We start from the raw sequence: 27,531 nt of genomic DNA on the forward strand, positions 1-27,531 counted from the left end.
GGAAGGTGGGGTTTCTGCTCAAGAGTAGTATATTGACGATCTCAGAAGAGATCTTCTAGCCTTACTTTTATTTTCACTGTTTCTTTGTTTCTTCCAATTTTTTGGAATAATTCATCGATTTGATGGAAGTAGCATTGTAGATCGTGCCAGCTGGTTCGTTCATACCTCACTTCACAGTTGTCTTTTTATCAGGTGCGTCGTCACCGGTTAATACAGCAACACAGTGCAGTGAAACCTGATTCTTGGAGAAATTTGTTGCTCTGATGTGATATTTACATTGCAGAGATGTACTGCTCCATTTATGCCTGTACGCATGCGGGGAAAAGAAGTCCATTCTAACAATGTAGTCAAAATCCTTACACCATTTTCTGAACTTTTTCCAGTCACCCTCAGCAAAAGTTACAATCTCTGTAGCACGGCTCCAGTGGATGTGACCCGGGACCGAGAACTTGAAAAGCACGTCTCCTTTTTCTGCATCGAAAAAAATCCGGCTGTACAACCGTTTGACATTACCCAATATTGAATCGTTTCATGCTCTAAATTTTTTCTAATCTTCCCAAAAAAGAGTGAAAGTTTTTTCGGTGCGTTAGGGTAAGCCATGTTGAAAGCTCATACACGTTGTATTGTAAGTACAGAGTATTTTAAAATCAAGAGGGTGGGTGTGGTCTTCTTCTTCTATAAACTTATGGTGTTTATACCAACACCTACTGGATGTAGCATTTTAATTTCTTTTATTCTGATTGGGGAATATCTTCTCTGTGTGTGTGTGCGCGTGTGTGCATGCGTATGTGTGTATGTATGTGTGTGTGCGTGTGGGAACGCAACAGATTACAGCAAACCTTTTATTATATAAACCATTATCCATTTTTAACCTTCAAGAGTTAAGAAAATGATGGTTGGTGATGACCTACATGTTAAGATAACGATGGTTGCTAATAACTTTTAACGACAGCTGTTAAGATAATGACATAAGTGCAGACCGTATGTAATATTATCTTTGGCGTGATTCTCTCAACATAATTAGGATTGATTGATATAAGTGCAGAATGTATGCAACATTATCCTTGATATACAACTATCAACATAATTAGAATTGATGTGATGACCGTTAACGACAACTGTCAAGAAAATGACGGTTGGTGATGACCTTTGACCTGCCAAGATCATTATAATTGATGAAGACCTTTGACCCATTATCCAATTAGTGATATGAACCATACAAAATATCTCTATTGAGATATCGCTATCGAGATATCTTAAAAATCCTCTCAAAATTCAAAACCCTTTTACACAAGCAGAGTGTTTACTTTCACACAGATTCGTCTTTGACGAGGTCAAAGAGTCTGAAGCCTTGGAGTTTTCCAAAAACAAACACTTTAGTGTTAAAATCATCAGCAAGCATCACAAAGACGTGAACACAGTCGACAAATCTGCATGAATAATCCATTCGTATGTCGTACATTTAATAACTTGATCTGGAAAGTGGTATTGCGATTCATTTGCTTAGAAGCATGTGCCAGTAATCAATTGCACAATTATATCGCAATATTATCATCATCACGGATGTCTCGATGTAACATTCAGTTTTACAGAAGCGGTCCAATATTTCTCCAACAGTCTGTAGTTATTTCTAAGAGTAATATTGCCAACGCAGTAAAAAAAACAACAACAAAAAAAACAGCCTGTTTGTGCATCCATACAGTTCCATTATGTATTTTTCGGTTCCGTTTCAGCAACGAGGGAACGCATCAGAGCATCATTGGCATCAGAGACTGCAGAGAAACACACTTTAGCAGGTTAAATAGCAAACGTGCTAATATATTACCGGGATTAGTACATGGTTAGTAAACTCATGACACTTTTCCACTGACGCGGTGCCGCAGCTTTATCCGGAACCGTGCTCGTTCAGCAACTTGGTTCAGTTCTGATGCCATAACAAAGAGCGTGTGTCTATCTTGAGAGAGATGGCCACGCCTCCTTCATTAGGAATGACATTTGCAGAGGCCACACCCCTTTTCCTGGATCTGACAGACACATATATGCCACACTTTCTTTACCGGCACATTGGTCACACCTCAGCCATGCCTACTTTACTAGGATGGACAGTCAAAAGAAGCCACTTTGACTGGCAATGACAGGTACAGAAGCTACACCCACTTCACTATGACTAACAGGTAAAAAGGTTCAAATTATGAGTGACATCACAAAGCTCACACCTTATTTCCCAGGACTGACAGGTGCATACGCCACACCTCCATCACTAGGACTGATATCACAAAAGACTACACCTCCATCACTAGGAAGAACAGGCAAAAAGGCCACACCTCCATTTCTAGAAAGAACATGGACAGAGGCCACGCCTCTCTCACTAGGACTAACGTCACAGAGGCCACACCCACTTCACTCAGACTAGCCAGTGATCTAAACGCAATGCAGCGCTAAACTATTTTATTGTTATTTAATCCAGTAGCGCCGCTTGCTAGCCAGCTGATTGAGTCTGCAATCAAATGTAACTTAAACTCCGCCCTCGTTGACTCAGTGACGCACGTCATTCAACACGTTAAAAAAAAAAATCGAGACGTAAGGGATTGGACAATAAAATAAGTTCTTGAAGTTAAGCTCAGTCTGTAAGCTCCGCCCACATGATGATGTAACAGTTAGAGAACCGGATCAGTGCTGGCTCCATGTCAGTGGAAAAGGTATTGGTGACTAAAAACATCACCGATTTTCTAAACACACACACACACACACACACACACTCTCACAAAATCTCCACTTACAGCAGAACCTGGAGAACAGGAATGGAGAGAACATGAAAGAAAATAAAAAATATACATTAATATATGGAGATTTCGGCTTTACATAGTGTTGGCTCTCCCCGAGCCCGTACAGACATGTGCCAATAATCAATTACACAACAGATCGCACAAGATAACCAACACACACAATACTGTCATCTCCCACATGCCATCCTTTATTCACGTTTAAGCATTTCCCTGTGTTAAGGTCCTGATTATATCCCATAATTCCCTTCACCATGAGCGTTTCACAGACATGCATAATGAGGAATAACGCTCATCAGTGTAGTGATTGCGTAAAGAATAAAACAACATGGTGTTGGTGTGATGAAGCGGGGTTACTGTTACCTCCACAATGCTGATTGCGTATTTTCCTAACAGCACGTGTTTTGTTCCTCTTATACCACATTCTTAAATCGCTTATAGCCGCGGAAAGTCGGTGAAACAACTTTTTTTTACTCTTACTCCCGAAGCTGATAAGACCAAAAAAACAAACAAACAAAAAAAACCCCCGCAGTTCCTCTGTCCTGAAGACGTCTGCTTTACCTCTAACACTGGAGACTCCTTCCATAAACGTTAAATAAACATCTCCTTACAAAAAACACTTTAATCTCCTCATTATCAGTGTCCACTGCACATGTCCCTGTGAATGAGCTGTTGCCATAGAAACGATAACATATCCGAATGAGCGTGTTAATATAAACCTGTCAGAGCTGCTGTTATAGAAAACTAATCAACACCTTCTGACCAATCAGAGTCCAGAACTCAACAGCGCTGTGGTGTAACGCATTTTTAGGACATAGACCTATATTAATCCTTCGTTATTGCATTACACTATAAAGTAGAAATGTTGAGTGACGCAGAGGATAACATACGCCAAAATCGTATGCATAGCAACAATAACAGTGGAGCGTTGATAAGTGTGACTAGACATTTATCGGGCGGTTTTTGATTTTTTTTGGGCTCAAACATCATATAACTGATTACCGGCACGTGCTTAGTGTCGAATACGTGTTTGTTCATGGTGTGCGCTGCTGCTAAATTTAATTTCCCCCCTTTTCCATCATGAATACATCCATACACAAAAATAAAAAAGCAGACATTTATAAAGTAAAACTTTTTTAAAAAAAATTAAGAAAAACACTTAACCCTTCACTTGGATTGTAAATTTGGAGAGTGTTTTGGACACTGACGAATCCTTTTCAAGTGTTCAGTGCAAACAAAAGCCACACACACAGACACACCCACACACAGTCTGACTACGAGAGGCACCGGTCACGAGCCATGAGCCGATGCGTGAGGTTTTCTCCCGTAATTGCCCATAATGCAATGACAGAAAGATAACGTCCTTCCCAGGATGCAATGGGGCGCCGCTCTGGTTGTCATTGTGGTTACTGGTTGCCGTGGTTTCTCTGTACGAGGAGCGGGGTGTGTGTGAGCTATGAGCTGTCCTGCAGTTCCTTAGCCTTGATGAGGATGGTGTGTACGTCTGAAATAGGGTAATCCTAAAACACACAAGGTCACACGTTACCCATAATTCACTGAGGCAGTTCTTTAACAGTGCTGTGTGTGTGTGTGTGTGTGTGCGCGTGCATGTGTGTGTTAGTTACCTGGAGTAATCTCATGTTCGTTGTAAAGTCTCCCGCCAGCAACTGATTACGAATTAAACTGAAACAAACAAAAAACAACATAAAAATATGTAAATAAATACAGAGAGAGATGATGGAGAGAAAGAGAGATGGGGGAGAGAAAGAGAGAGAGAAAGAGAGAGATGGTGGAGAGACAGAGAGAGAGATGGGAAAGAGAGGGAGATAGATGGAGAGAGAGTGAGAGATGGGGAGAGAAAGAGAGAGAGAAAGAGAGATGGGGAGAGAAAGAGAGCTGGGGAGAGAAAGAGAGAGATGGGGAAAGAGAGAGAGGTGGGGAAAGAGAGGGAAAGAGAGAGATATGGGTAGAGAGATGGAGAAAGAGAGAGAAAGAGAGAGAGATATGGGGAAAGAGATAGAGAGAGATGGGGCAAGAGATAGAGAGAGATGGGGAAAGAATGAGAGAGAGCGAGAGAGAAGATGGGGAGGGAGAGATAGAGAGAGATGGAACTGGTCCTACGTGAGCATGGCGCAGCAGACGAGTATGAGGAAGTGGAAACGATCCTGATCGGAGAAAAGTGAATCCCAAATCCGGATCACATCCGGCAGCAGAAACTCCTGAGAGAGCAGCAAAGTGAGCCATCGGAACGTAAAGTACTGCGGCTTTATATTCTGCTCCTGCTGTGGGGATGGAACGAGGGATATACAGGGGAGAGAAAGAGAGAGATTAATTATTAAGCACTTTATTCCCTGCATTACAGAACTGTGTGCACTGTGGGCGTGTCCCAAACCATACACCTTAATCAAACACTGCAGTGCATTGTGGGTAAGTCTGGGTGATACAGCAAACATTATATCACAGTACTTAAAGAATCTTCAGGATACACAACACGTGTCACCATATACATCATTCTTTCCAACATTTATCAAAACCGATAAATGGCACTATGTAGTGTACAGGAAGTGGTTTTAACACTCACCAGTTTCATGTAGAGCTCCAGGTCCTTCTCCTTGAGCATGGAGAAGACGCTCTCCATCTTGTACGTGATGCCGCACTGCGAGTCGTCCAGGCTCTTAATGAAGTTATCACGGTTCTCCGACATCAGATTGGTGAAACAGAAGAACGTGTCGGCCTCTGCGTGCTCTAACGGATGACAGGAAAACAGATGACAGAGAGAGAGAGACAGAGAGAGAGAGAGAGAGAGAGAGAGTGGAGAGATTAGTGATCAGAAATAAAGAAAGAGAGAGAAGGAAAAAAGAAAGAAAGAAGAGAGATTGGTGATGAGAAATATTGAAAGAATGACAGGAAAGAGTAATAAAAGAAAGAAAGAAAGAAAGAAAGGAGAGATTAATAAAGGAGTGAGTGGTGTGTAGTGACGTGGTGTTTCCTGCAGGGGACAGCAGCAGTGTTCAGCACAGTCTGTCCCACGCACCTCTCAGTACTGTTTCTAAAAAGCCTGCAACAGTAGCCATGTATGTCTTTTTTATTTTTGTTGTTGTTGTTTACCTTTCCACTGTGGGTTGGGGTCAGTGGCGAAGGTGTAGTAAATCGGCCCAACGATCTCGTTCATGCCCTGTACATAGGCGATGCCCGGGTTCAGCTTGGCGTAGATGAACAGGATTCGCTCCACCACCTCCCAGTGTGCCTCGCAGCCGTTCGGCAAAACCTCGTACTCGTTGGATGGGTACAGGTTCAGCGCCTTGCCCGGGGAGCTCACCTAGGGGTCAAAGGTGAAAGTCAGGAGAGCATCATGTTGCAAAAAAAAACAGGTTCAGCCTGAAAAGGACAGCAGATTATAATAACAATATACTAGTATTTATATAGCACAAGTTCTTTAGAGGTCAACAATGTGGAAAAGTCACGTGACGATTCTAAAAGGTTCAACTACACTCACTTTAAACTACGTGTTCACGTACGCGATTTGTTTTTCTGTTCACCGGCCTCATGGATTGTCCATTTACATTAGTAAACATTTCTGAATGTAAAGTCAGAGTTTGACTTGTATGACTTGGAAACCTGATGGATGGAGATGTTTTGGCTCTGACGTGTCGCCTAATGGACGTTGCAACGTGTACATCAGACACGCAAGCGAGTGTGTGAACGATGCTGCTGCTCCTAACACACACGCAAAATTACGTGAGAAGTACAAACAGGTGTTCCTTCTCCTGAGGAAATCTGCTCTCCAGATAGTTGCTGAGGAAACACACCACTGGTGCAGAACACACACACACACACACACACACACACACACACACACACACACACATATTTACAGACCAACCTGGTGATAAGACTCACCTCAGAACAATTCCCTTCTCTTATCCTCTCCTAAATGAAGGGCTAAATAAAGAACACCACAGGGGTCTGAACTACACCTGTGTGTTTGTGTGTTCACGTTAAAGCGCCGACTAGCACATCACCGTCTCGTTCTGGACCATGTGTGTCCTTATAAAGTGCGTGTTAAAGAAACAATTCACCCAAAAACGAAATTGACCCGTGGCCTAAAATCTGAAGTAGTGCTTTATAAACCTCTCTGTGTTTTGATGCGAGTGTGTGAGGACATGTCTAAAACCCTAACGAAGCAAGCCTTTGCTGATCATCTAATGTTCAGGTTAAAGATGCGATTCGGGAAGGAATGAAGTATTCCTTTAATTAAGTGAAATGAAGACAAATCCAACACACACACACACACACACACACACACACACACTCTGCAGGAGGACTCACCTTTGTTTGACCATCTGAGCTCTGATCAAAGCAAACAGGTCACAAATAAATTCAATGATTTAATGAGCACCAAACACACCTCCAACTACAAGCAAGCACACACACACTCACGTTGGTGACTCCGCTGCGGTTACGGTTGACGGTCTGAGCTTTAAGTGTGGTTTGTTCCACGCGTCTGCGCAAAGTTTCGTACTCGTTCTGCGAGTCAAGGATCAGCTGGCAGGGAAACTCGGTGGGTCTCTGGAAGAACGCCATGTCGGGATATAAACGCCTGGGAATACAAACACGCACGCACGTACACACATGCACACACACATGCACACACACACGCACACATACGCGCACACATGCGCGCGCGCGCACACACACGCGCGCGCGCACACACACACACACATTAACGGTATGATAGAGGTCTTTTTTAAAGCAGTAGAGATTTAGAGTAGTAGAGATCGGATATCAGAGGGAAAAGTATCGGATATCAGATCCTGTAACGAATGGTGAAGATTGGACTTGGATTTTTGGAAAGGAAATGTATTTTTGAAATTGGAAATGTTTACATATAAAAGTTTTTTTTTCTTTTGTTAAGACTGATTTGACTATACTTTATTATAATTACAGCGTAAAAGTTTTGTTGTGTGAAAGAGTTTAACTGTGAAGTGCTGATGTGAATAAAGGAGGACTGAAGGAGGAATAAAGGAGGACTGATGGAGGAATAAAGGAGGACTGAAGGAGAACTGAAGGAGGACTGAAGGAGGACTGAAGGAGGACTGAAGGAGGACTCAATCATGCATCCATGGCCATTGTGGCTATCTTCCTATCATTCTCAGTAAAGGAGGTGTGGCTCAATGTATAACACCTGTACACTTCCTCTTTACAAAGAAACGCCATGATGTACCTGACGTCTTTATCAATCTGTAACAGAACTTCGTTATCCTTGAAGTAGTTGTTCCATCGGCTCTCCGGATTCGGATTGAGAGGCTGCGGAACATGGAGAGAAGAAAGCGAAGCGTTAACATAAAATAAAGAAAGAAAACTCAGTGTGGAGCTGAGCAGAGCTAAACGTCATCACTCACGTGATCCTCCATGGTCACGTCCTCTCTGGAGAGACCCAGATTAGCTTTAGCAATTCCCGGCTGGATGATCATCTCCTTCAGAAACTGGGAATAAATCTCCCTAAACACACACACCCACACAGACTTACATGCATTAATGTGAATCGGTACGATTTTTCTCAATTACTAATTCGGTCATAAATTTTTGCCAATAAAAGTTTTAAATTTTTTATAAATCATTAATTAACAAGTTTTAAAAAAACTTTTATATCAAACCTGTATTTTCTTAATTCTTTCACATCATTAGTGTGTATTTAATGCACTCGGAGCAGAAGCTCAGAGAAATGATTCATTTATTCTGTACCAAAACAAACCAAAAATGTCGTCGTTTCTCCAAAATAGCTCAGGTGTGTTCTAAATCACGTACTTCTGTAGTGAATTAAGTGCAAAAATGTCAATAAATATCGACTGATTAGGAGTTCATAAACACTAACGTTGAATTTAAAAGCGATTTCTGTAGATAACGAACGACTCGATTTGCCGAACAGAATCGATTCAGTGACTTGTTCTCTCTCTCTCTCACCATCGCTCAGTGCCGTTTACTCGTGTGCTCTTTGGAAACACAGGATTTTAGAGCATGCACGAAGCAAATGGATGCAAGGAATAAAGAAAATTCACCCTAATCATATTTCATAAACTGAATTATGAATGGCACAATGGGATTCTTATCAATAGAATTATTTTTACATTTCCAAATTACACTTCCAAAGGTGTGTGTGTGTGGAGACAGCTGGTGAGATTTTATTAAGTTTAATACTGCATGTAACATGTTGTCAGACTGCCGATGATCCGTACGAGTATTCATATTTGTTATTATTTATTATCTGTAAAAGGTCCAAATCTCACGGCTCAGTGTGGCTTTTTCCTGCTTCCTTCCTCTTATTCAATCTGAAACTAACTACTGGGTTTCTATTCCACTCTCACTGTGTAACTCGCTTAGTGTGTGTGTGTGTGTGTGTGTGTGTGTGTGTGTGTGTGTGTTACCTCTGCTTTTTCAGGAACGAATCCCATAGTGTCTGGTCCAGGGGCAGGAAGTTCAACAAGATCTGATTTTTTTAACAACAAATACAAAATGATCAAATGTACAGTAGTTTAAAAATCATTAAAAAAAAAAATTATTCAATTTCCTGTCTGACTGAGTTCTGGATCGTGATTGGTCAAAAGGTGTTGATTAATTTTCCATAACAGCAGCTCTGACAATAGCGCAGATTTATATTAACACAGTCGTTCTGATGCGTTATCATTTCCATAGCAACAGCTCGTTCACAGAGACGTGTACAGCGAACGCTCCGCTGATAATAAACAGACTGAAAACTGCTCTCTGTGAGGAGATGTTTATTTATTTAGCATTCATTGTTATTAACAATTATCAGTATTAGTTATTGAAATGTCAGAGGTAAAGCTGTAACTTTAAGTTTTCCGACATCTTCAGGACTTTACACTTTCAATCGTTCTTCAATAATTAAAAAAATAATAATGTAATTGTTGGTGAATCGCTGTGGTGTAAGAGGAATAAAACACTCAGAGACATACTGTTATGGGAAAATAATCAGTCTTGGTGTGGTAACAGTGACTCCGCTTCATCACACACATCCTGTTGTGTTTATATTGTGTTTACAGGATAAACCGATTCTCAATTCCAGCCATAATGACGAGTCTTTAAACGACCCCATAAACACCTCACCTTCCAGCACAGAGATCGAATCCCGCCCTCGAAAGGAATTCCTGACGTACAGAGATGGACAAAAGAGAGGAAAAAGGAACATTGTCATTATTATTATTATTATTATTATTATTATGATTAGTAGTAGTATTATTATTAGCATGACAGAAAGGTGAAGACGTTTTAAACGAGACATTACCACCGAAGCAGAGCTCCCGTAGTGCCTTCAGGTCGATCTTCTCCTCGCTCAGCGCCGTCTTAAACTCCTGAATCCTTTAAACAAACAATCCTTTTTTTAATGTCAAATTTTAAAATATTTAAGCACACATGAGGCCTCACTTTTATTTCGCTTGGGTGTATTACATGTATCGTGTGTACTGGACCAACACTCAAAGGTTAAACTCAACGTTTTAACACATCAGCTTCTTCCAATCAATTTTGTTTTGTTTACATTTTAAACCAAATTAAAGATATCATGATATGCGCCAGTTTCTGGAGAAATTACAAAAATACATCACGGTACTCAAAGGCATTTCGACGATACACACTGTATTTATCACGATATATAGGGTTGTAAAGAAACGCCCAGGAAGACTTTAGCGCATTTAAAATAAAAATGAACTTTCATTTAACATCAACATGATTAAAATGAGTAAAATGATTATTCTTTAAAACGTTTATTATTCCAATGAAATTTTAATAATAAATAAATAATACATGACAATTTGAAAGATGAAAGATACAGTGCTACATGTTTAGATCAAAGAAGCTGCTTCTAATCAGGGCGTGTATTTGTTTTCTTTTCTTTTTTAAATGTTAGAAAATGAAAATCACGATACCTGTAATATCTTAATCCATCATTCATAATTGATGTCACAATATTAATATTATGTGGTCATATTGTCCAGTTCTAATTAAACCGTTTGTAAAAGTTTACACCCAGCTTTCTCAATAAGAGAAAAATATTTTCCAATAACGTCCACCCCTCCTCTTTTACGTCCTCTGAAGAGCTACGAGATCATCTCGGGAAAATAAACTTGACTCCTCGGTAACTGTTAAGAGTCGTAGAGCTTTAATCTAAACCAAATAATCTTTCAGCAGTTTTTTAACACCAGATTAACATGTGAAGAAGGCTGTGGATGTTTAACTGCAGTCACAAGCCCTTTTGGGTTCTGAGGTTAAAGTCTAACTTTAAGTATCACGGTTTAACTGCTGACTGGAAGCTTTAAAACACCTGGCTTCTGGATTCTTCTTCAACTCGGCAGTGAAGCTTCTCTGCTCTGGAGATCAGATCGAATTCTGATCTCTCTTCAACTCTTTGACTCTGCACCCTAAGTTGTTTTGGATAAAAGCGCCTGACAATAAACAGAATAAATGGAAAAAATGTCGCTTTACGTTAAGCACAAAGAACCTGCAAGCCTCTCAACCGTCGTTTATCCTGAAAATTGTAAAAGCTATACATTTTACACACGCAATTGTTTTGTAAGAGTCTGGACATCCAGATGTGCTCAGGGCAGACCCTCAACGTGTCCCTGAAGATTCTGCCTTCAAGTCCACCTCAGTCTAAAAAAGCTCACTTTTATGCAGGCTTCTGTTTAAAAGTGGTAATTACATTGTTAAGCAGTAATTTCTGTACTTATTCTGTTTATTGTCAGGCGCTTTTATGGTTAAGCTAGTTGGTTTGTGTGTGTGTCTGTGTGTGTGGTCAGAAGGCTGTGAGTTCAAATCCAAGGACTGTAGAAGAACAGAGATGGATTTGAAACTTTCCAAGGTTAACACACAAAATAAGAATTTTGTATTTATTTGCATAAAACCTGTCAGGTTAGTTGTCAACATTATTAATAGACAAAACATCTGTTTGTCAAATTTCCAGTGTTCTTCTTTATTCCAAATACTGTTTAATAAAAGCAATGTTTCTCATTCACTATTCTTTTAATCATTTCTTTCTTTCTGATTATTTTTATTTTGATACCTGCTGTATTTTAACTCACCTGATTTAACTGAACACCTCATTAATGAATAATATCACCAGTGAGTCAGGCATAATAGAGTAGAAAAAAGCACCAAGTTTAAACATTTCATACTTTCTCCTGACTTGTACTTAATTTAATGCTCAGACAAACCGTAAAGCGACTTTGGAAACACATTAAATATGTTAACTAAATAAATAAAACATTAAAAAACAAAGCAAAAAAAACAGTGAAGATGTGCGTTTTATGCGCACAGCCCTGCTTTAACGCTATCGTTACTTCTCGGCCGCTAGGCTACTCAGTTAGCTAGCGGATCCGATTAAATTCATTTTTGTTAAAACATTATAATCAGCCCACACACTTATATTCCAATTAAATTAATTAATGAGCATTTCTGCCTTCCAAAAGTGGTTCGTATCTCACCTGTTTTTGTAGGAACTCGACATGTTTGAGAACAGAAAACAGAACTGTGTCTGGAGAAATGAAAGGGAGGGAGGTGTCGCAGGAAAAACACTCCGGCTAGGAAACAAATGACAGCGCGCTCAGAAAACCAATTTTTAATCAAATCTTAAAAATGTATATATACATTAATCTAAATAAAGTAACAAAGTACATATTGGGCTTACTATTTAGTACGGTAGGATGGTGGTCGCAATAAAAAAAGGTCCGACTAGGAAACAAAATCACTCAGTTCTCTCTCTCTCGTTTTCTCTCTCTCTCTCTCTCTCTCTCTCTCTCTCTCTCTCTCTTTCTAAGTCTGATTTAACAGAAAGCCAGTCATTACATATGTTAAAACAATATTTCATATTATTTTCATCTAGTTTTTTTATCTATTATCTTTTTAGTGCATGACTCTCAAAAAAGAGACATAGTACATAAATAAACAACAATAACTAGTTACAATATAAAATCGGAAAACTATTATTAACCAATTAAAATAATTCTACAAGAACAATTCAGACAAGTAGGTTAATGTTTAACTTTGACTAATAGTTATGATTAATCATTACTATTAGTCCAAACATTTCACTGTCCCAGCAGGAAGAAAGTAAAAGCCCGGGGAATTGAATCCCCCCTGAAGAGTTGCCTCACAGCCAGAATAAAGCCCAGCTGTTTGTGCAAATAATTCCACTGAGAACCTCGTCAGAGCTTACTGCTGTTTTTCCAGGTTCATTTTAGAGAATGGGCTGTCAGGGTAACTGATCCAAAACTTTTCATCTGGAACGCGAAAAAAATCTGGATATTCGTGAATCTCAGTTTAACCTCTCAAGCTCACATTCCTCACTTTCATAACTACATTCCTTTCCTTTTAGTTTCACTGCAGCTGTTGAATAAGAAATCTACTCAGAGTCATGATGGACTTACCCAAAATACAATACTCACATTACAAAGCATTGTCCTTTTCAAAATAGTAACACAGATGTTTAGAAGTCTAAACAAGAGCTTTAACACACTTTATACACAATACGACTGTGTGACATTTTGATCATAATCACTTGTGTTTGCTTCCTCAGTTCATTACATTTTACATCACAGCGCTGCTGAATTCTGGATTGTGATTGATCGGAAGGTGTTGATTAATTTTCTATAACAGCAGCTCTGACAGACAGTGGCTTAGTGGTTAGCACGTTCGCCTCCCACCGCTACCCTGTATGTGTGGCGTTTGCATGTTCTCCCCGTGCTGCAGTAGTTTCTTCCGGGTACTCTGGTTTCCTCCCCCAGTCCAAAAGACATGCATGGTAGGCTGATTAGCATTTCCAATGTGTCTGTAGAGTGTGAATGTGTATATGATTGTACCCTGCGATGGATGGGGTGTACCCAGACTTGTGCCCCATGCTCTCTGGGAAAGGCTCCAGGTTCACTGCAACAATGAAGGATAAGCGGTATAAAGGATGGATGGAACATATTCTCTGACAGAACATTTTACATTTTACTTTGCAGTTTCTCGGTAACACGGCAAGCTGTGTTAAAAAAAAAAAAACCTTATTAACTTGAAGAGAGAGAATAAAGAGAGACTGGTGAGGGAACAACTATTTACAGCTGCTATAATGTAAACGACAACAGGAACTAATTTGGTTTGCTGACATTAAATGAAACTATAAATGGATAAAAACTACAATGTGTCATCTTTAATAACTAAAATATTGTAATATTTATAGTACAAGAAAATTAAAACACATCACGACGTGCTGTTTGAAAATAATCAACTTTATCACACCACATTAGCTTTGAATGTTTTCTTCTAACAGTTTATAACAGCTAGTAACAGTTCCCATCTTCCTGAATCAAAGCTAAAATGTTAACAAAAAAAGAAAGAGAAACAAAACAAAAACAAAAAACTCTTAAATTTGTCTTTAACACGAACTTGAATGGAATCTCAGCGCTTTATCTCTGACACCGGAAACAATTATATAATAACCCGGAAGTTGAAGGTTGTTTTGTTGACATCCGGACGAGCGACGTTAAAAGAGAAAGAAAACAATCACCTAATGAGCAAGAATTATTCAGCAGAGTAAATTAACAGGAGCTAAATTTCCGCGGACGAGATTACAATTAAAGCCGGATTCTGGTAAAATGTCAGCTTTCCTGTCCGTGTCATGATCGTAGGAAGAACTCTGATTGGCCTTTTAGTTTGTTTTAGCTGGCATGCTAATCGATACGAAGCTGTCTGTCTGTGTTTTGCTAGCAACTTCTGATTTAGCATTGAATTAGCATGCTAGCGGGGGAAAACCATACAGGTAAACCCGTAGCGGCGCTAGCTTCCGAGCCATTTAGCTAGCTAATGCGCATTCGAGTTCATACAGCGCAGTTATATTTGATTAAATGTATTAGTTACGTGTTAGTTATATAGTTCAAATATTAAATATGAGTGTACTTTTATATTTTGTAGCTTGCGACGTTTGTGGTCATATAATTGAGATAATAATTATCCGAGTTGTATGCTGTAACTAGCCGGCCTAGCGTAACCATAACATTTGCTTACATTTGCATAAATGTTTCTGCTTATCTTTTATGTTTTGGATCTTTGCCTTTAAAACTAAAACAACCAAAGTGCAATTAAAATGTTTTTTTCATCTTTCAGAAGTGCCAAAGTTGCAGGTCGTGTACAGGTAACTTAAAATACCAGTGCATTACACTTTCTCATAATTATTGGCACCCATCATAAAAATTCAAATGCCATGCATGCAGTGAGTGAAATGTTAAACCTAAATATCTGTACATGTGCAGAGTTTTATTTGTTTATCAACGAGTGTACTTTTTGGTCTAATAAAAAACAAACAAACACCGGTGTCAAAATTATTGGCACCCCTACTGTAAATATCTGCTCAAGTCTATAGTTCCTCCCTCCACAGTAATATAATGTAATAAATCTGTGAGGAACATTTATCATGTTGTTACTTTACTGACCTTTTGAATGATGATTGTGTTTCCGATAACAACGAGCAGTTTAAATTACAAACAAAAAGTCATTTGATAAGAAATTTGTTTGAACTGAAAACGCAAAACACTTAAAAGATCGATCTGTCTACCGCTTTGCTCTTTAATCTAAACTGTACTGAAACTTTACAGATATTCATCATCATAGCTTTGCTATTTCTCTTTGGAAAATAAATGGTTACTTATTTTTTTGTTTAAATTTGAGCGGTTGTAGTTAAACGAAAGGTTAGAAATGTACACGATAATGTGTAACGCTCATACGATTATTTCATGAAGGGTGCCAATCATTTTTTGCGTATATACAAATGTACGAAATTGAGCCCCTTTTCTGCCCATGCTGTTTACACTGTATAAACATAAATTGGATACTTTTATTTCCACTGAATAATTAAATGTAGTTAATTAGCATAGATTAATTAAGTTAGTAACGTTGTTATTATTTTTAATGTTCAGGCATTGAGCCCTGTGATGTCAGAGATCTGAGCCCGCCGCCGTCTCTCCTCCGTTGCCGTGGTGCTTGACCTCGCACTCCGAAAGGGCGTGTCACCATGGCAACCAAAGCGGGGGACGACCCGGAGAGCCTCATGTCTCTGTGCACCGTGTTCTGTCTGAAGAACCTCAGAAGAACCATGTGCTACACGGGCGAGAGGAACAAACTGTGCCTGCGTCCTGACGTCTTCTTACCCAGCGAGATCTGCGACAAGCTCGTTAACATGTACGTACACACTTTATTATTATTATTATTAATACTGCTACAGAGGTTGCTGTTATAGCAGTTTGTTGCATCAGTGACTCAGAGGGTGTGAGATCTGAAATCTGAATAGATAACGACACCAAACAAACGAGTTATTCCGGATGCAGAGTCACAAGAAATGATGTGTAAAGGAACAGGATATTTTTATATTTTAATTATGTTCCCTGAATGACCTGTCTGAATTCTTTAACTTAGCTAATAAGTAATAATGAATAGCTTATTAAGGTCATTAATGCTACTTTTGGTTGAGGGGCACCCAAAATCTTTTTATAACATCTTAATAATAAGCCATTTTATTGCTATTGCGCCTTAATATAATTTTTTTTTATACCTGCAACCCCTTACTAAGCCTTTTTATTACTATAAAACTGTAATAATACCTTATTTTATTGCTCTCCTTTAAAATGAGTCGTTTTGTTACTACTCAACTTTAATAATACATTATTTTCATGTTAAGACACTTTAATGTGAGTCGCTTTATTAGTTACGATAACATTTTAATGTTTTTTATTACTGCTATTACTCCTTAATAATTTGTTTGTATCCCTATTACTCCTTAATACATAATTTTATTGCTATAACACTGTAATAATATCTCATTTTATTACTACTGCCTTAATAACACCTTAATAATTTGTTTTTATCACCGTTACTCATTATGGAGTCATTTTATTGCTGTTACGTGTGTGTTTTGTTATAACACTGTAATAGTACATTGTTTTATTGCTATAACATGTTAATGATGAGTTATTACTTGTAATTTTTATTACTATCCAGCTTTAAGAATACATAATTTTCTTGCTATAATGCCTCAAAATGAGTTCCCTTTATTATGTTAGTTGCTATAACATTTTAAGTCTTTTTTTATTGCTATAACTCCTCTATAATAAGTCGTTTTTATCTCTGTTACCCCTTAATATGTCATTGTATGGCAATAACACTTTAATAATAATGTATTTAATTGTTTAAAATCTTTTTTTTTGCTATAACACTTCAATAACAAATCAATTTATTGCTATAACATGTTAAGTCATTGTATCGCTATAATACCTTAATAATAAGTTGTTTTTAATTGTATAGCAGCTTAATAAGTCTCTTTTTTTTGCTATAGCACCTTAATAACAAGTTGATTTATAACGATCAGTTGTTTTAATTAAGTTAGTCTGACATTAACCCTGTGTTAATCATGTATTTGGCATGTTATGGACTTTACGCTGTACCCACCTCGGTCAGGTACAGTGCTGCTGTTGATCACGTGATCAGTCCCGTTCCTCTGCTGCAGGTACATGGAGCTGGTGCACACAGACAGCGAGTTTGAGCCTCAGGACGGTTTCTTTCAGCTCTTCTGCGACCCGCACAGCACCCGACTGAACCGACTGCACCTCAGAGAGGACGTCATACGAGATCAAGACCTCAAGGCCATCGGAAAACAGGTGCATTATAATAATAATAACTCATTGGTGTGCTATAACACTTTTTTTGCTTTTTTTGTTGCTATAATGCCACAAAAGTCGATTTAGTGCTATAACACATTAATAACAAGTTATTTTATTGCTATAAGACCTTAATAAGTCTTTTTATAACTATATTAGCTTAATAATAAATCATGATTTCCTGTAACATCGTAATAGTACATTTATTCATTTAGCAGATGCTTTTATCCAAAGCGACTTACAAATGAGAAAATACAAGCAAAGCGATATATCAAGCAGAGAACAACACAAGTAGTGTTACCATACAAGATCCATTAATTGAGTTCCAGAAGAAGCAAAGTGCGCAGAGTAGAGGTGTAAGTGCAAATTTTTTTATTAAAATTTTTTTTTTATTATGAGTTGTTTAGGTGTTCACGGAAGAGGTGGGTCTTTAGCTGTTTTTTGAAGATGGTGAGAGATTCTGCGGTCCAGATTGAGGTTGGAAGTTCATTCCACCACTGAGGAACAGTTAGTTTGAAGGTACTTGAAAGGGACCTTGAGCCACGCTGAGTAGGAACTACTAAGCGTCGCTCACTAATCGATCGCAGATTGCGTGAGGGAACGTAAGCCTTCAGGAGAGAGTTGAGGTAGGAGGGTGCTGTTCCAGTCAAGGTCTTGTAGGTGAACATCAAGGCCTTGAATTTGATGCGGGCGGCTACAGGTAGCCAGTGGAGGGAGATGAAGAGGGGTAAATAGTGTTAATCGCGATAACAGTAAATAGTGTTAATAGCGATAACAACTTCATAACTCATTTTATTGCTATAGCATCATAATAAATAGTTTATTTGTGATCACACTTTAATAAGTCATGTTATTGTTATATCACTGTAATAATAATGGGCTTCAGCAGTGAGCTCTTCCTCTCAGATCCCTCTGATCAAAACTATTCTGTAACTCGTAAGCTTCATTTTTCAGGATCTGATGGAGCTCCATCTGACGTGCTGTAATCACCTGAGCATCCGAAGCCTCCGCAGGCTGCGCAACTTCCGCCACACGCTCGTTTCCCTCAGCCTCTTTGGTTGCTCCAAAATCTTCTTCCGCAAGTCCTCTGCCGAGGAGGACGATGATGACGATGAGGAGGATGATGAAGAGTTCTGCGACGGCACCGACTTCTCGTTCCAGGGCTTCAGAAGGCTGTGCATGTTGAACATTGGCAGTTTGCCGGAGGACGTGGACCCTGAAGCGCTGCTAAAGCCACTGAACACTCTCAGAGCGCTGGACTTGTCCTCCACGTGCCTGCCCCGCCCCACCTTCCTGGCGCAATGGAGAGACCAGCTGGCCTCGCTCGTGCTCTACAACGTGGACCTGAACGAGGAGCTCATCGCCACCATCCTGCACATGAGCCGACTGAGGTGAGGAGTTCGTTTTATCAGCACGATTTACATTCAGTTTAGTGTGAAATTAGGTGATTAATTTGATATATATATATATTTTTTTAATTATGCAGTTAAGATTTTACACTGGGTGTAAATTCTCATGTGATAAGATCCTGTTTCTTTACGAAATATATGGAATCTCCTTATGAGATCAGTTTTGTAAAAACTAGTTAACTTCGAAAAAAGTACAAGGCCACACCTCCTTCACTGGGACAAGCAGAGAGGCCACACCTCCTTACCTGCAACTGACGAACACAAGTCACACCTGTTTCACTGTGATTGACGCAGAGGCCACACCTCCTTCCCTGGAACTGACACACACACAGGCCACACCTCTTCACTGTGATTGACGCAGAGGCCAGACCTCCTTATGTGCGACTAACAGAGGCAACACCTCTTTCACTGTGATTGATTCAGAGGCCACACCTCCTTCCCTAGAACTGACACACATAGGCCACACCTTTTTCACTGTAACTGACATAGAGGCCACACCTCTTTCTCTGTGATTGAGGCATGGGCCACACCTCCGTCCCTGGAGCTGATGCATACAGGCCACACCTCTTTCACTGTGATTGAGGCATGGGCCACACCTCCTTCCCTGGAGCTGATGCATACAGGCCACACCTCTTTCACTGTGATTGACGCAGAGGCCACACCTAGTTGGTACTGATATACAGAGGCCACACCTCTTTTCTCTAACAAGCACAAAGGCCACACCCCCTTCACTGGAACTGGCAAACAAAGGCCACACCTCCTACAATGGGAGGGTCACAAAGGCCACTCCCCCTTCACTGGATCGGATAAAGGATAAACAGTGCTTTTATTATTAAACCTGTGTTCTTTCACAGGCACTTGGATATCTCACGCGAAGGTCAGCGTTCCTCCAAGGTCAAGCTGACGAGGAAGATCCTGACGAACATCATACAGAGTTTAGGGAACCTCGTCTCGCTGGACATCTCAGGACACATCATGCTTGACAACTGCACCATGCCGTACATTGAGGAGGCCATGGGACCACCCAGGTACACGCCCACACAGGAAATGACACAACGCCTACTCAGAGTGGAGTATATATGGTTTACAAAAATCTATCTCTCTCTTTGTGTCTCTCTCTCTGTCTCGCTCTCTCTGTCTCACTCTCAGCATCGAACCCTGTAAGAGCAGTATCTACCCGTTCCAGGGGTTGAAGAGGCCTCTGCAGTTTTTGGGTCTTTATAACACTACACTGTGTAATGTCACGCACATCCCTGCCTTTAAGGTATGGCTTAAAGCAAAGTGGTTCAACTTCTTTATCTGACTCGTCAATGAGTTTTATATAATTCAGGTGTTTGGTATTAAAAATAGATTCAGGGGCGGGGCTAAAATATTAGTTCACCGAACACACTTTGCAGTAAATTTTGGACCAGACACAGCCTTCGCACTTGGAAACTATTAAGGTGTAAAATTGTTCTTGGTTCATTTTGATCATTTTTCAAGAATTAAAAAATAGGAATTATTATTATTTATACAGATTAGTGTTTTTTGGTAATAATACGGTGCAACACTTGTGTCGTTATTGGCTTAAAAGTATTAAACAAATATCGTTAATAAACTGACATCTATCACAGAACATGATGTTTTGTCTCCCCCTAGTGGTCATGTGACACAACACATTGTTAACTAAGGTGTAACTTTTTTGTACATTGATGCCTCGAGAATTAATCCATAAAACAATGTGCCGCTCAATCATATTACTGTGTTATGACGTCCTTGGTGTGTGTGTGTGTGTTTAGGTAACAGGCTCCAAGAACGAAGAGCAGGTGCTGAATGCTATCGAAGCTTACACTGAATATCGTCCTGAACTCGCACACAGAGCCATCAACCAGCTGTTCGACTTCGTCCGGATACAGCACTGCAACAACCTGGTCCGAGCAGTGCAGGTACACACACACACACACACACACACATACAGACTACGCATGAGATGATATTTAAGGCATATTTTTCTCTTTTATTGTCTCTTCGAAATGTACTTCGAAGTGTAAACTCTACCTCTCTCTCTCTCTCTCTCTCCCTCCCGCCCTCCCTTTCTCTCCTTCTCTCCCCCCTCCTTCCCTCCCTCTCTAACTCTCTCACCCCCTCCTTCTATCTCTCGCTCTCTCTTTTTCTCTCTCTCTCTGTCTCTCTCTCTCTCTCTCTCTCTCTCTCTCTAGTTGGTGATAGCAGCTCTGAAGTGTCATAAGTATGATAAGAGTATCCAGGTGACGGGCAGCGCCGCTCTCTTCTACCTGACCAATACAGAGTACCGCAATTATCAGAGCGTGAAGATGCGCAGGCAGGTCATCGAGGTCGTACTCAACGGCATGGAGCAGTACCAGGAAGTCACGGTGAGACACACACACACACACACACACACACACACACACACTCACTGGCATTTCAGAGCTTTGCTGCCATGACAGATACCTGCGTTCTGATCTGTACTTTAAACTCCGGGGAAAATGACAAAAAATCCTAACGAGTCTTTGAAGTTTCAAACCCAAACCTGTTTCATTTCAACCAGAATCGAAACCAGGCTCTTTAGTTTTTAATTAGATTGCCATTATCACAGCAACGACGACAGCCAGCATGTGATCATCAGTGAACAAAATCAAAATAGAATGATTAATAATAATATATTATTCAATTCGACTCAACTACTTTAATCCTTCTAATATTTCATAAATTTTTTTAAATAGAATTATCATACCAGTGCTGTAATAATGCTATTGCTCTTTTATGATTTTAAGTCTCTCTCCCTCTCTCACCCTCTCTCTTCCCCTTCTTCCTCTCCCTCTCTCTCTCTCTCTCTCCCTCTCTCTCCGCTTTCTCCCTCTTAATCCCCCCCTCCCTCTCTCCCCCCCTCTCTCCGCTTTCTCTCCCTCTCTCTCTCCCCCCTCTCTCTCTGCTTTCTCTCTCTCTCCCTCTCTCACCCCTCTCCATATCCCTCTCCCCCTTTTCTTTCTCCCTCTCCCCCTTTCTCTCCCTCTCCCTCTGTCTCACTCTCCTCAGGTTCAGAGGAACTGCTGTCTGACTCTGTGTAACTTCAATATTCCTGATGAGTTGGAGTTTCAGTATCGCCGCGTCAACCTGCTGCTGTTGAAGATCCTGGAGCCGGCGCGTCAGGACGAGTCCATCCAGCGCATCGCCGTGCACCTGTGCAATGCCCTCGTCTGCCAGGTGGACAATGACCACAAAGAGGCCGTCGGCAAGATGGGCTTCGTTAAGGTGTGTTCCTAACGAGCAGCATTTCATTTGGTCTTAATTAGGAGTGCAGTGATATAGTGAAGAGCACGGTGTGATAGATGTAAAAGTTGACATCAGTGTCTTCTTGTATGTGTGCTTGCAGTGTATGCTTTTTCAACGCAAGTTTTAATAAAACGCTGAACTTTATTTAGAGGTGTATTAAAAGTTCCTCATGTGACATGCCACAATGCTGTTTATATACGTATTAAAAATCCTTCCTTAAATCTTTTCCTCAGACCATGTTGAATTTAATACAGAAGAAGCTGCACGACAGACTGGTGAGTGTGGAAATGAAGTGAAGGATATTAATAATAAATATTACTGTTATAAATATACTTATACAGTAATGAGTGATGATGGTTAATATGTTCTCTGATTGGATGATGATGATCCCCTCTCTTTAGTGTGATCAGGTGATGGAGTTCTCATGGAGTGCGTTGTGGAACATCACAGATGAAACGCCAGATAACTGCCAGATGTTCCTCAACTGCAGCGGCATGAACCTGTTCCTGGATTGCTTAAAGGTACCGAACGAGTACCAGAAACATCTTACTCGTACATGCTCTGGAAGAAAAAAAAAGCTGTCAACGCATCCGTCGTGTTTTCTCCCTTCCACAGGAGTTTCCGGATAAACAGGAGCTGCACCGTAACATGCTGGGGCTGCTGGGTAACGTGGCAGAGGTGAAGGAGCTCAGACCTCAGCTTCTCACCAGCCAGTTCGTCACCGTCTTCAGGTGCTCCGTCTCTACACATCCCTCTGACTCTCAGCTGCCAAAAACCGTTAAAAGTATTTTAAAAGCGTGTGTAATTTTGCCCTGAGCAGCAACCTGTTGGGGAGCAAGGCGGATGGGATCGAGGTGTCGTATAACGCCTGCGGGGTTCTGTCCCACATCATGTTCGACGGGCCTGACGTGTGGACTGTGGAGAACCCTAACAGAGAGATGGTCATGGACAAAATGTGGGACGCCATCCAGAGCTGGGACGTGACCTCGCGTCGCAACATCAACTACAGGTGTGTGTTTCACTCCTTGACTGCAGGCGCGGACTCTAGCGCAGCATCTAATGCATATTTTTCCACAGCGTTAAATGTAACTATAAATGGATAAAAAGAACGATGTGTCATTCTAATGAATAAAAACTTGTCATTGTGGTGTAAGAGGAATAAAACACTCGGGGACGTGGTGTTATGAGAAAATAATCAGCTTCAGGGTGAGAACAGTAACTCCGCTTCATCACAGCTCCCTGTCGTTGATTGTTTTCCTTTAACAGCAGCAGCAGCAGCAGCAGCACACTCAGTATTTATTAATTACGTAATAACTATGTTTATTTCTCTTTCTCCCCCCCCCACTCTCTCTCCCCCCCCCTCTCTCGCTCTCTCTCTCTCTCTCCCTCCCCCCCTCTCTTTCTCTCTCTGCCCCTCTCTCTCTCTCTCTCTGCCCCCCTCTCTCTCTCACTCACTCTCTCCCCCCCTTTCTCTCTCTCTCTCCCCTCCGCTCTCTCTCTCTCTCTGCCCCCCTCTCTCTCTCACTCACTCCCCCCCCCTCTCTCTCTCTCCCCTCCTCTCTCTCTTTCTCTTTCTCTCTTGCCCCTCTCTCTCTCTCCCCCCTCTCTCCTTCTCTCCCCCCTCTCTCTATCTCATACTCTCTCTCTCCCTCTCTCTCTCTCTCTCTCTCTCTCTCTCTTTTTCTCTTTCAGGTCCTTCGAGCCTATTTTGCGTCTCCTCCCTCAGAGTATATCACCTGTCAGTCAGCACTGGGCCACCTGGGCTCTTTACAACCTGGTCTCTGTGTACCGTAAGTACGCACACACACGTGCGTGCACACACACACACTCACTCTCTCACACACACACACATCCTTTCTTCAAATGTCATCATCATTAAGTCATATTCTCAGTTTTAAATAAACCGTGGCATCATCACCATCACTTTTAAGTTACTAGAGGCGGAGCTTATAGGGGCGGAGCCTAGGCCTACTACAGATTAATTTACTAACGTTGATAACAAGAATACAGAATTTCTGCATAAAGAATACAGAATACCAAGAATACAGTATTTCTGCAAACTTTTCTGTGAAAGTCTTGCTCTTTAGAGTGAAATAAATATTCTAATCTTATATACAGAGACTACATTTACAATTTTTTTTGGTTTAAGTGTGCAAATTTATGCATATTAGCCTCCTTTGCATAAATGAATGTAAAGACCAGCAATAAACCAGTGAAGATTAATTGTGACATGTTTAAAAAAGACCCTACTCTCCCATAGTGCCTCAGGTTAATTTGTGTTTTATGGTCTGTCTGTCTGTCTCTCTTCTGTCTGTCTCTCTTCTGTCTGTCTGCAGCGAACAAATACTGTCCATTATTAGTTAAGGAAGGAGGCATTGCTTTGTTGAAAATAGTTCTCGAGCTGGAGTCTTCTCACCAGGAGACAAAGACCATGGCACGGTATACACACTCTCTCTCTCACACACTCTCTCTCTCACACACACATACACGCACTAGCAAGCAACATAATAATAAACTCACAGCTGTACAGTCTTTATACAGAGATTTATTACAATATTAATTTACAACTTCAAACAAAAACAACAAGATGGTGTGTGTAAACTATACAGTAGACTGAAGACATTTCATACTGGAACTTACAAAACCTGTACAATCCACACCCACCAGACACGCCCACATGCAAATTATTATTCTTTGATGTATTTTTTAATTTCAGTATGCTATGAATTGTTGGAATTCAGAGTGTTTGAGTGGTTCTGTGTGCGTGTGTGTTTTCTGCAGCAAGGTGATGGAGCATTGTGAGAATTTTAAGGAGGATCCCATGGACACCAGCAGGTAAATGATGAAGAGCAGGAGATCTCACACATCAGCACCCGTTCCTCCTTAAAACACGCCTGGACTGCTAGGCTAAACGAAGCAAAGGAAGCTAGCTCACCCTGCCCCGCCCCACCCCACCCTGCCCCATCTGTTCCATGCCATTCAGGATTTTTCAGTCTCCTCTCTGCTGTGTGCTTGTGTGTGTGTCTGTGTGTTGGACACTCGCCCTCTCTATACACACTCCTGTGAACATAAAAATGACACTACATACAAGGGAGATGACTCGCACAGGTGTGTGTGTTTCATATTTCTGTCGCACATGATGGACAGTGTTTGTCTCATTTATTATCGTGTTTGAGTGTTTTGTTACTTGGGAATTTTTATTTGTGTACAGTTTAGTTCGTGTGTGTGCGCGTGTGTGTGTGTGTGTGTGTTATTAAGAACAAAACGAGTGGAAAGTTCTCGTATTTGACTGGGAGCACAAAACGAACAGCTAGAAACAGTCCCCCTCTCTCTCTCTCTCTCTCTCTCTCTCTCTCTCTCTCTCTCTCTGTGTGTGTGTGTGTGTGTGTGTGTGTGTGTGTGTGTGTGTGTGTGTGTGTGGAATGAGATTCACTAAATGCCCTGACTTTGCCCTGTGACATCATAACTCCCACGGACTTTCGGGAATGATGTCACACTTCGGATGACTCCACATCGCAATTTCGGATCTCTGAGGATAATTTATGGCTTGAATGGAGACACACACACACACACACACCCCAACACCCCTGAAGACTTCTCTTTGTGTGTTCTCTTTGTACGTTACACACGTCTGCCTTTTGTCGTGTGTTTTTACGACACTCCGGTGACACTCTCCCACTCCAGCGTCGTTTAAAAAAAAAAATCCAGTTTAGTCCAAGCTCTAGCGTGGGAGTGAATTAATTCTGTTTTCTTATTTTTATTTTTAAATCAACTTTACTTTTTCCTTTTAAAGTCTCTGATGGAATGATTTGGGGTGTGTGTGTGTGTGTGTGAGAGAGAACATGGTTTATGACGATAAGGATCTGTAAGGTTTGGACGACTCGTAAATCCACATCGCTTCATGTTTATCTAAATAATCACCAGGACGGGGTTTTGTTCCACTTTATCTTTCCGGAAGGTTTCAGGAGACGACTCCGAGCTCTCAGTTGCCGTCACCGTGATGCATCTGTATTTGTTTTGTCGTTTTCTATAGAACCGTGGTTCTCAAAGTGAGGTCCGGGGAACCTCAGGGGTCTGAGATTGTTTTCTTCTTCTGGTTTTTTTTTTTTTTTTTTTTTTTTTAAGCTTAAAAATGTATTCTATTTATAAGTTCCTCCTGTCGTTATTAGTCTTCTCACTTGAAAGGAATTTAATTTTATTTGAGTTGAATCCACTCCTCACCAACAACACTTCCGATGTCCGATTCAGTCTCATGAACATTTATAAACGAATAAATATGTTCTGTCTGGAAGGTTCAGGAACGAAAAGCTCTGTGGCTTCAATAAACAGCCAAAAAACCCAAACAAACATGATGGTACACATTTAAATAATGAGCCTGATTTAATTAATAAAAAAATAAATCTGTACTGAGGGGGTCAGTGGAATTTATTCAGCAAAAATATCACATGATTCTCGAAGCTGTTTCTATGGTACGTGGTGTGAATCATGATGTTCTTGTTTACTAACAGACAGAAAAGCAGTAGTGTTGCATTTAACAAAATTTTTTAAATTAATTAATTAATTAATTAATTAATTTTTATTTTGTAGACGTAAGGTTTCGGTTACAGGTCTCTTATTCTAACAACGTTCTCCAGACATTTAATCTATGGACCTCCTGTTAAACTTCTTTCTGATCTTTGCAGTGAGAATTGTTCTGTTTTTGTTTTTGATTAACTTTCTGACTTTAAAAAAAAAATTATGTTTAATTTAAAAAGCAGACTTGAATCTTTTGCGATTTTAAAATCTTTTAATGTAATTTTATTTTTCACAAATGCAGAACAGTGTAATCAGAAAGACATGAAATTTATATTAACTTGAGCATCAGGGAGAAATTCTTATCCAGGGCGACAAACACAAACTTCTCTGTCCAGCCTAAATCTCTAAATATCCTGTCAGAGTTTTTATTTATTTATCTAATTTCATAAACAGTTCTTCATCTTTACATAAAGTGTAACAGAACTCGTGCTGGTTCAGGTTCAAACTGCTGAAAATTTTTTCCATGCCAAATTACCGAATGTAACATCACAACCAAAACTATACAACAGATAGTTTTGTAGCACAGATCACAACCCGATCTATGTAGAGAAAGGGGTGGAGCCATGACAGGGCTCTACGATGCGCTCCAGAAGTTTGTGGAAATTTTCGATATCTTTAATAGTCTAGATATATTTAAAATTTTTCACCATTTCAAGGCCACTACTTCTATTTAGGAAAATCTGTGACTAAAAGTCTTATTGCTTCCATTGAAGCTGTTTATATATATATATATATATATATATATATATATATATATATATATATATATATATATATATGATTTATGATAAG

General features: G+C 40.2%; 2 protein-coding genes across 7 annotated transcripts; one reads left to right on the forward strand and one right to left on the reverse strand.

The window, feature by feature from the left end:
* Window positions 1–1,442: 1,442 nt before the first annotated feature.
* On the reverse strand, window positions 1,443–14,445 carry tbc1d13 (TBC1 domain family, member 13). Of its 3 annotated transcripts, XM_053649619.1 has the most exons (13): window positions 12,484–14,445; window positions 12,281–12,376; window positions 10,087–10,160; window positions 9,909–9,949; window positions 9,209–9,270; window positions 8,186–8,285; window positions 8,008–8,090; window positions 7,224–7,383; window positions 5,892–6,102; window positions 5,365–5,528; window positions 4,905–5,065; window positions 4,409–4,466; window positions 1,443–4,303 (listed from the first exon to the last, which is right to left on the reverse strand). In XM_053649619.1, exons 2-13 carry the CDS (start codon window positions 12,301–12,303, stop codon window positions 4,238–4,240), a joined length of 1,203 nt encoding a protein of 400 aa, XP_053505594.1. In that variant the 5' UTR covers window positions 12,304–12,376; window positions 12,484–14,445; the 3' UTR covers window positions 1,443–4,237. The 3 variants fall into 3 exon arrangements, with proteins under 3 accessions (XP_053505594.1, XP_053505593.1, XP_053505595.1); XM_053649618.1 differs by lacking the exons at window positions 12,281–12,376; window positions 12,484–14,445 and adding an exon at window positions 10,727–10,793; XM_053649620.1 differs by lacking the exons at window positions 9,909–9,949; window positions 10,087–10,160; window positions 12,281–12,376; window positions 12,484–14,445 and adding an exon at window positions 9,758–9,900.
* On the forward strand, window positions 14,297–26,570 carry zer1 (zyg-11 related, cell cycle regulator). Of its 4 annotated transcripts, XM_053649612.1 has the most exons (17): window positions 14,297–14,426; window positions 14,940–14,967; window positions 15,749–16,010; window positions 17,332–17,482; window positions 18,437–18,873; window positions 19,746–19,919; window positions 20,041–20,155; window positions 20,670–20,816; window positions 21,090–21,263; window positions 21,928–22,143; window positions 22,398–22,439; window positions 22,566–22,685; window positions 22,780–22,895; window positions 22,985–23,173; window positions 23,857–23,954; window positions 24,501–24,603; window positions 24,946–26,570. In XM_053649612.1, the coding sequence occupies exons 3-17, from the start codon at window positions 15,844–15,846 to the stop codon at window positions 25,001–25,003; spliced, it is 2,307 nt and encodes a 768-aa protein (XP_053505587.1). In that variant the 5' UTR covers window positions 14,297–14,426; window positions 14,940–14,967; window positions 15,749–15,843; the 3' UTR covers window positions 25,004–26,570. The 4 variants fall into 4 exon arrangements, with proteins under 4 accessions (XP_053505587.1, XP_053505590.1, XP_053505588.1 ...); XM_053649615.1 differs by lacking the exons at window positions 14,297–14,426; window positions 14,940–14,967; window positions 15,749–16,010; window positions 17,332–17,482 and adding an exon at window positions 17,888–18,001; XM_053649613.1 differs by lacking the exons at window positions 14,297–14,426; window positions 14,940–14,967; window positions 15,749–16,010; window positions 17,332–17,482 and adding an exon at window positions 17,941–18,209.
* Window positions 26,571–27,531: the final 961 nt, after the last annotated feature.

Source organism: Ictalurus furcatus, chromosome 18, assembly GCF_023375685.1.
Source record: "Ictalurus furcatus strain D&B chromosome 18, Billie_1.0, whole genome shotgun sequence".
NCBI lineage: Eukaryota > Metazoa > Chordata > Actinopteri > Siluriformes > Ictaluridae > Ictalurus > Ictalurus furcatus.

Excerpts from the sequence above, each read along its gene's own strand:
- zer1 (XM_053649612.1), top strand. The coding sequence starts at position 15,844 with ATGGCAACCAAAGCGGGGGACGACCCGGAGAGCCTCATGTCTCTGTGC. Across the intron at positions 21,264-21,927 it reads AGCAGTACCAGGAAGTCACG|GTTCAGAGGAACTGCTGTCT; the intron begins GTGAGACACACA and ends CACTCTCCTCAG. Across the intron at positions 24,604-24,945 it reads GAGACAAAGACCATGGCACG|CAAGGTGATGGAGCATTGTG; the intron begins GTATACACACTC and ends TGTTTTCTGCAG.
- tbc1d13 (XM_053649618.1), bottom strand. The coding sequence starts at position 10,752 with ATGAATGATGGATTAAGATATTACAG. Across the intron at positions 9,271-9,908 it reads TTCGATCTCTGTGCTGGAAG|ATCTTGTTGAACTTCCTGCC; the intron begins GTGAGGTGTTTA and ends TAAAAAAATCAG. Across the intron at positions 4,304-4,408 it reads CGAACATGAGATTACTCCAG|GATTACCCTATTTCAGACGT; the intron begins GTAACTAACACA and ends TGTGTGTTTTAG.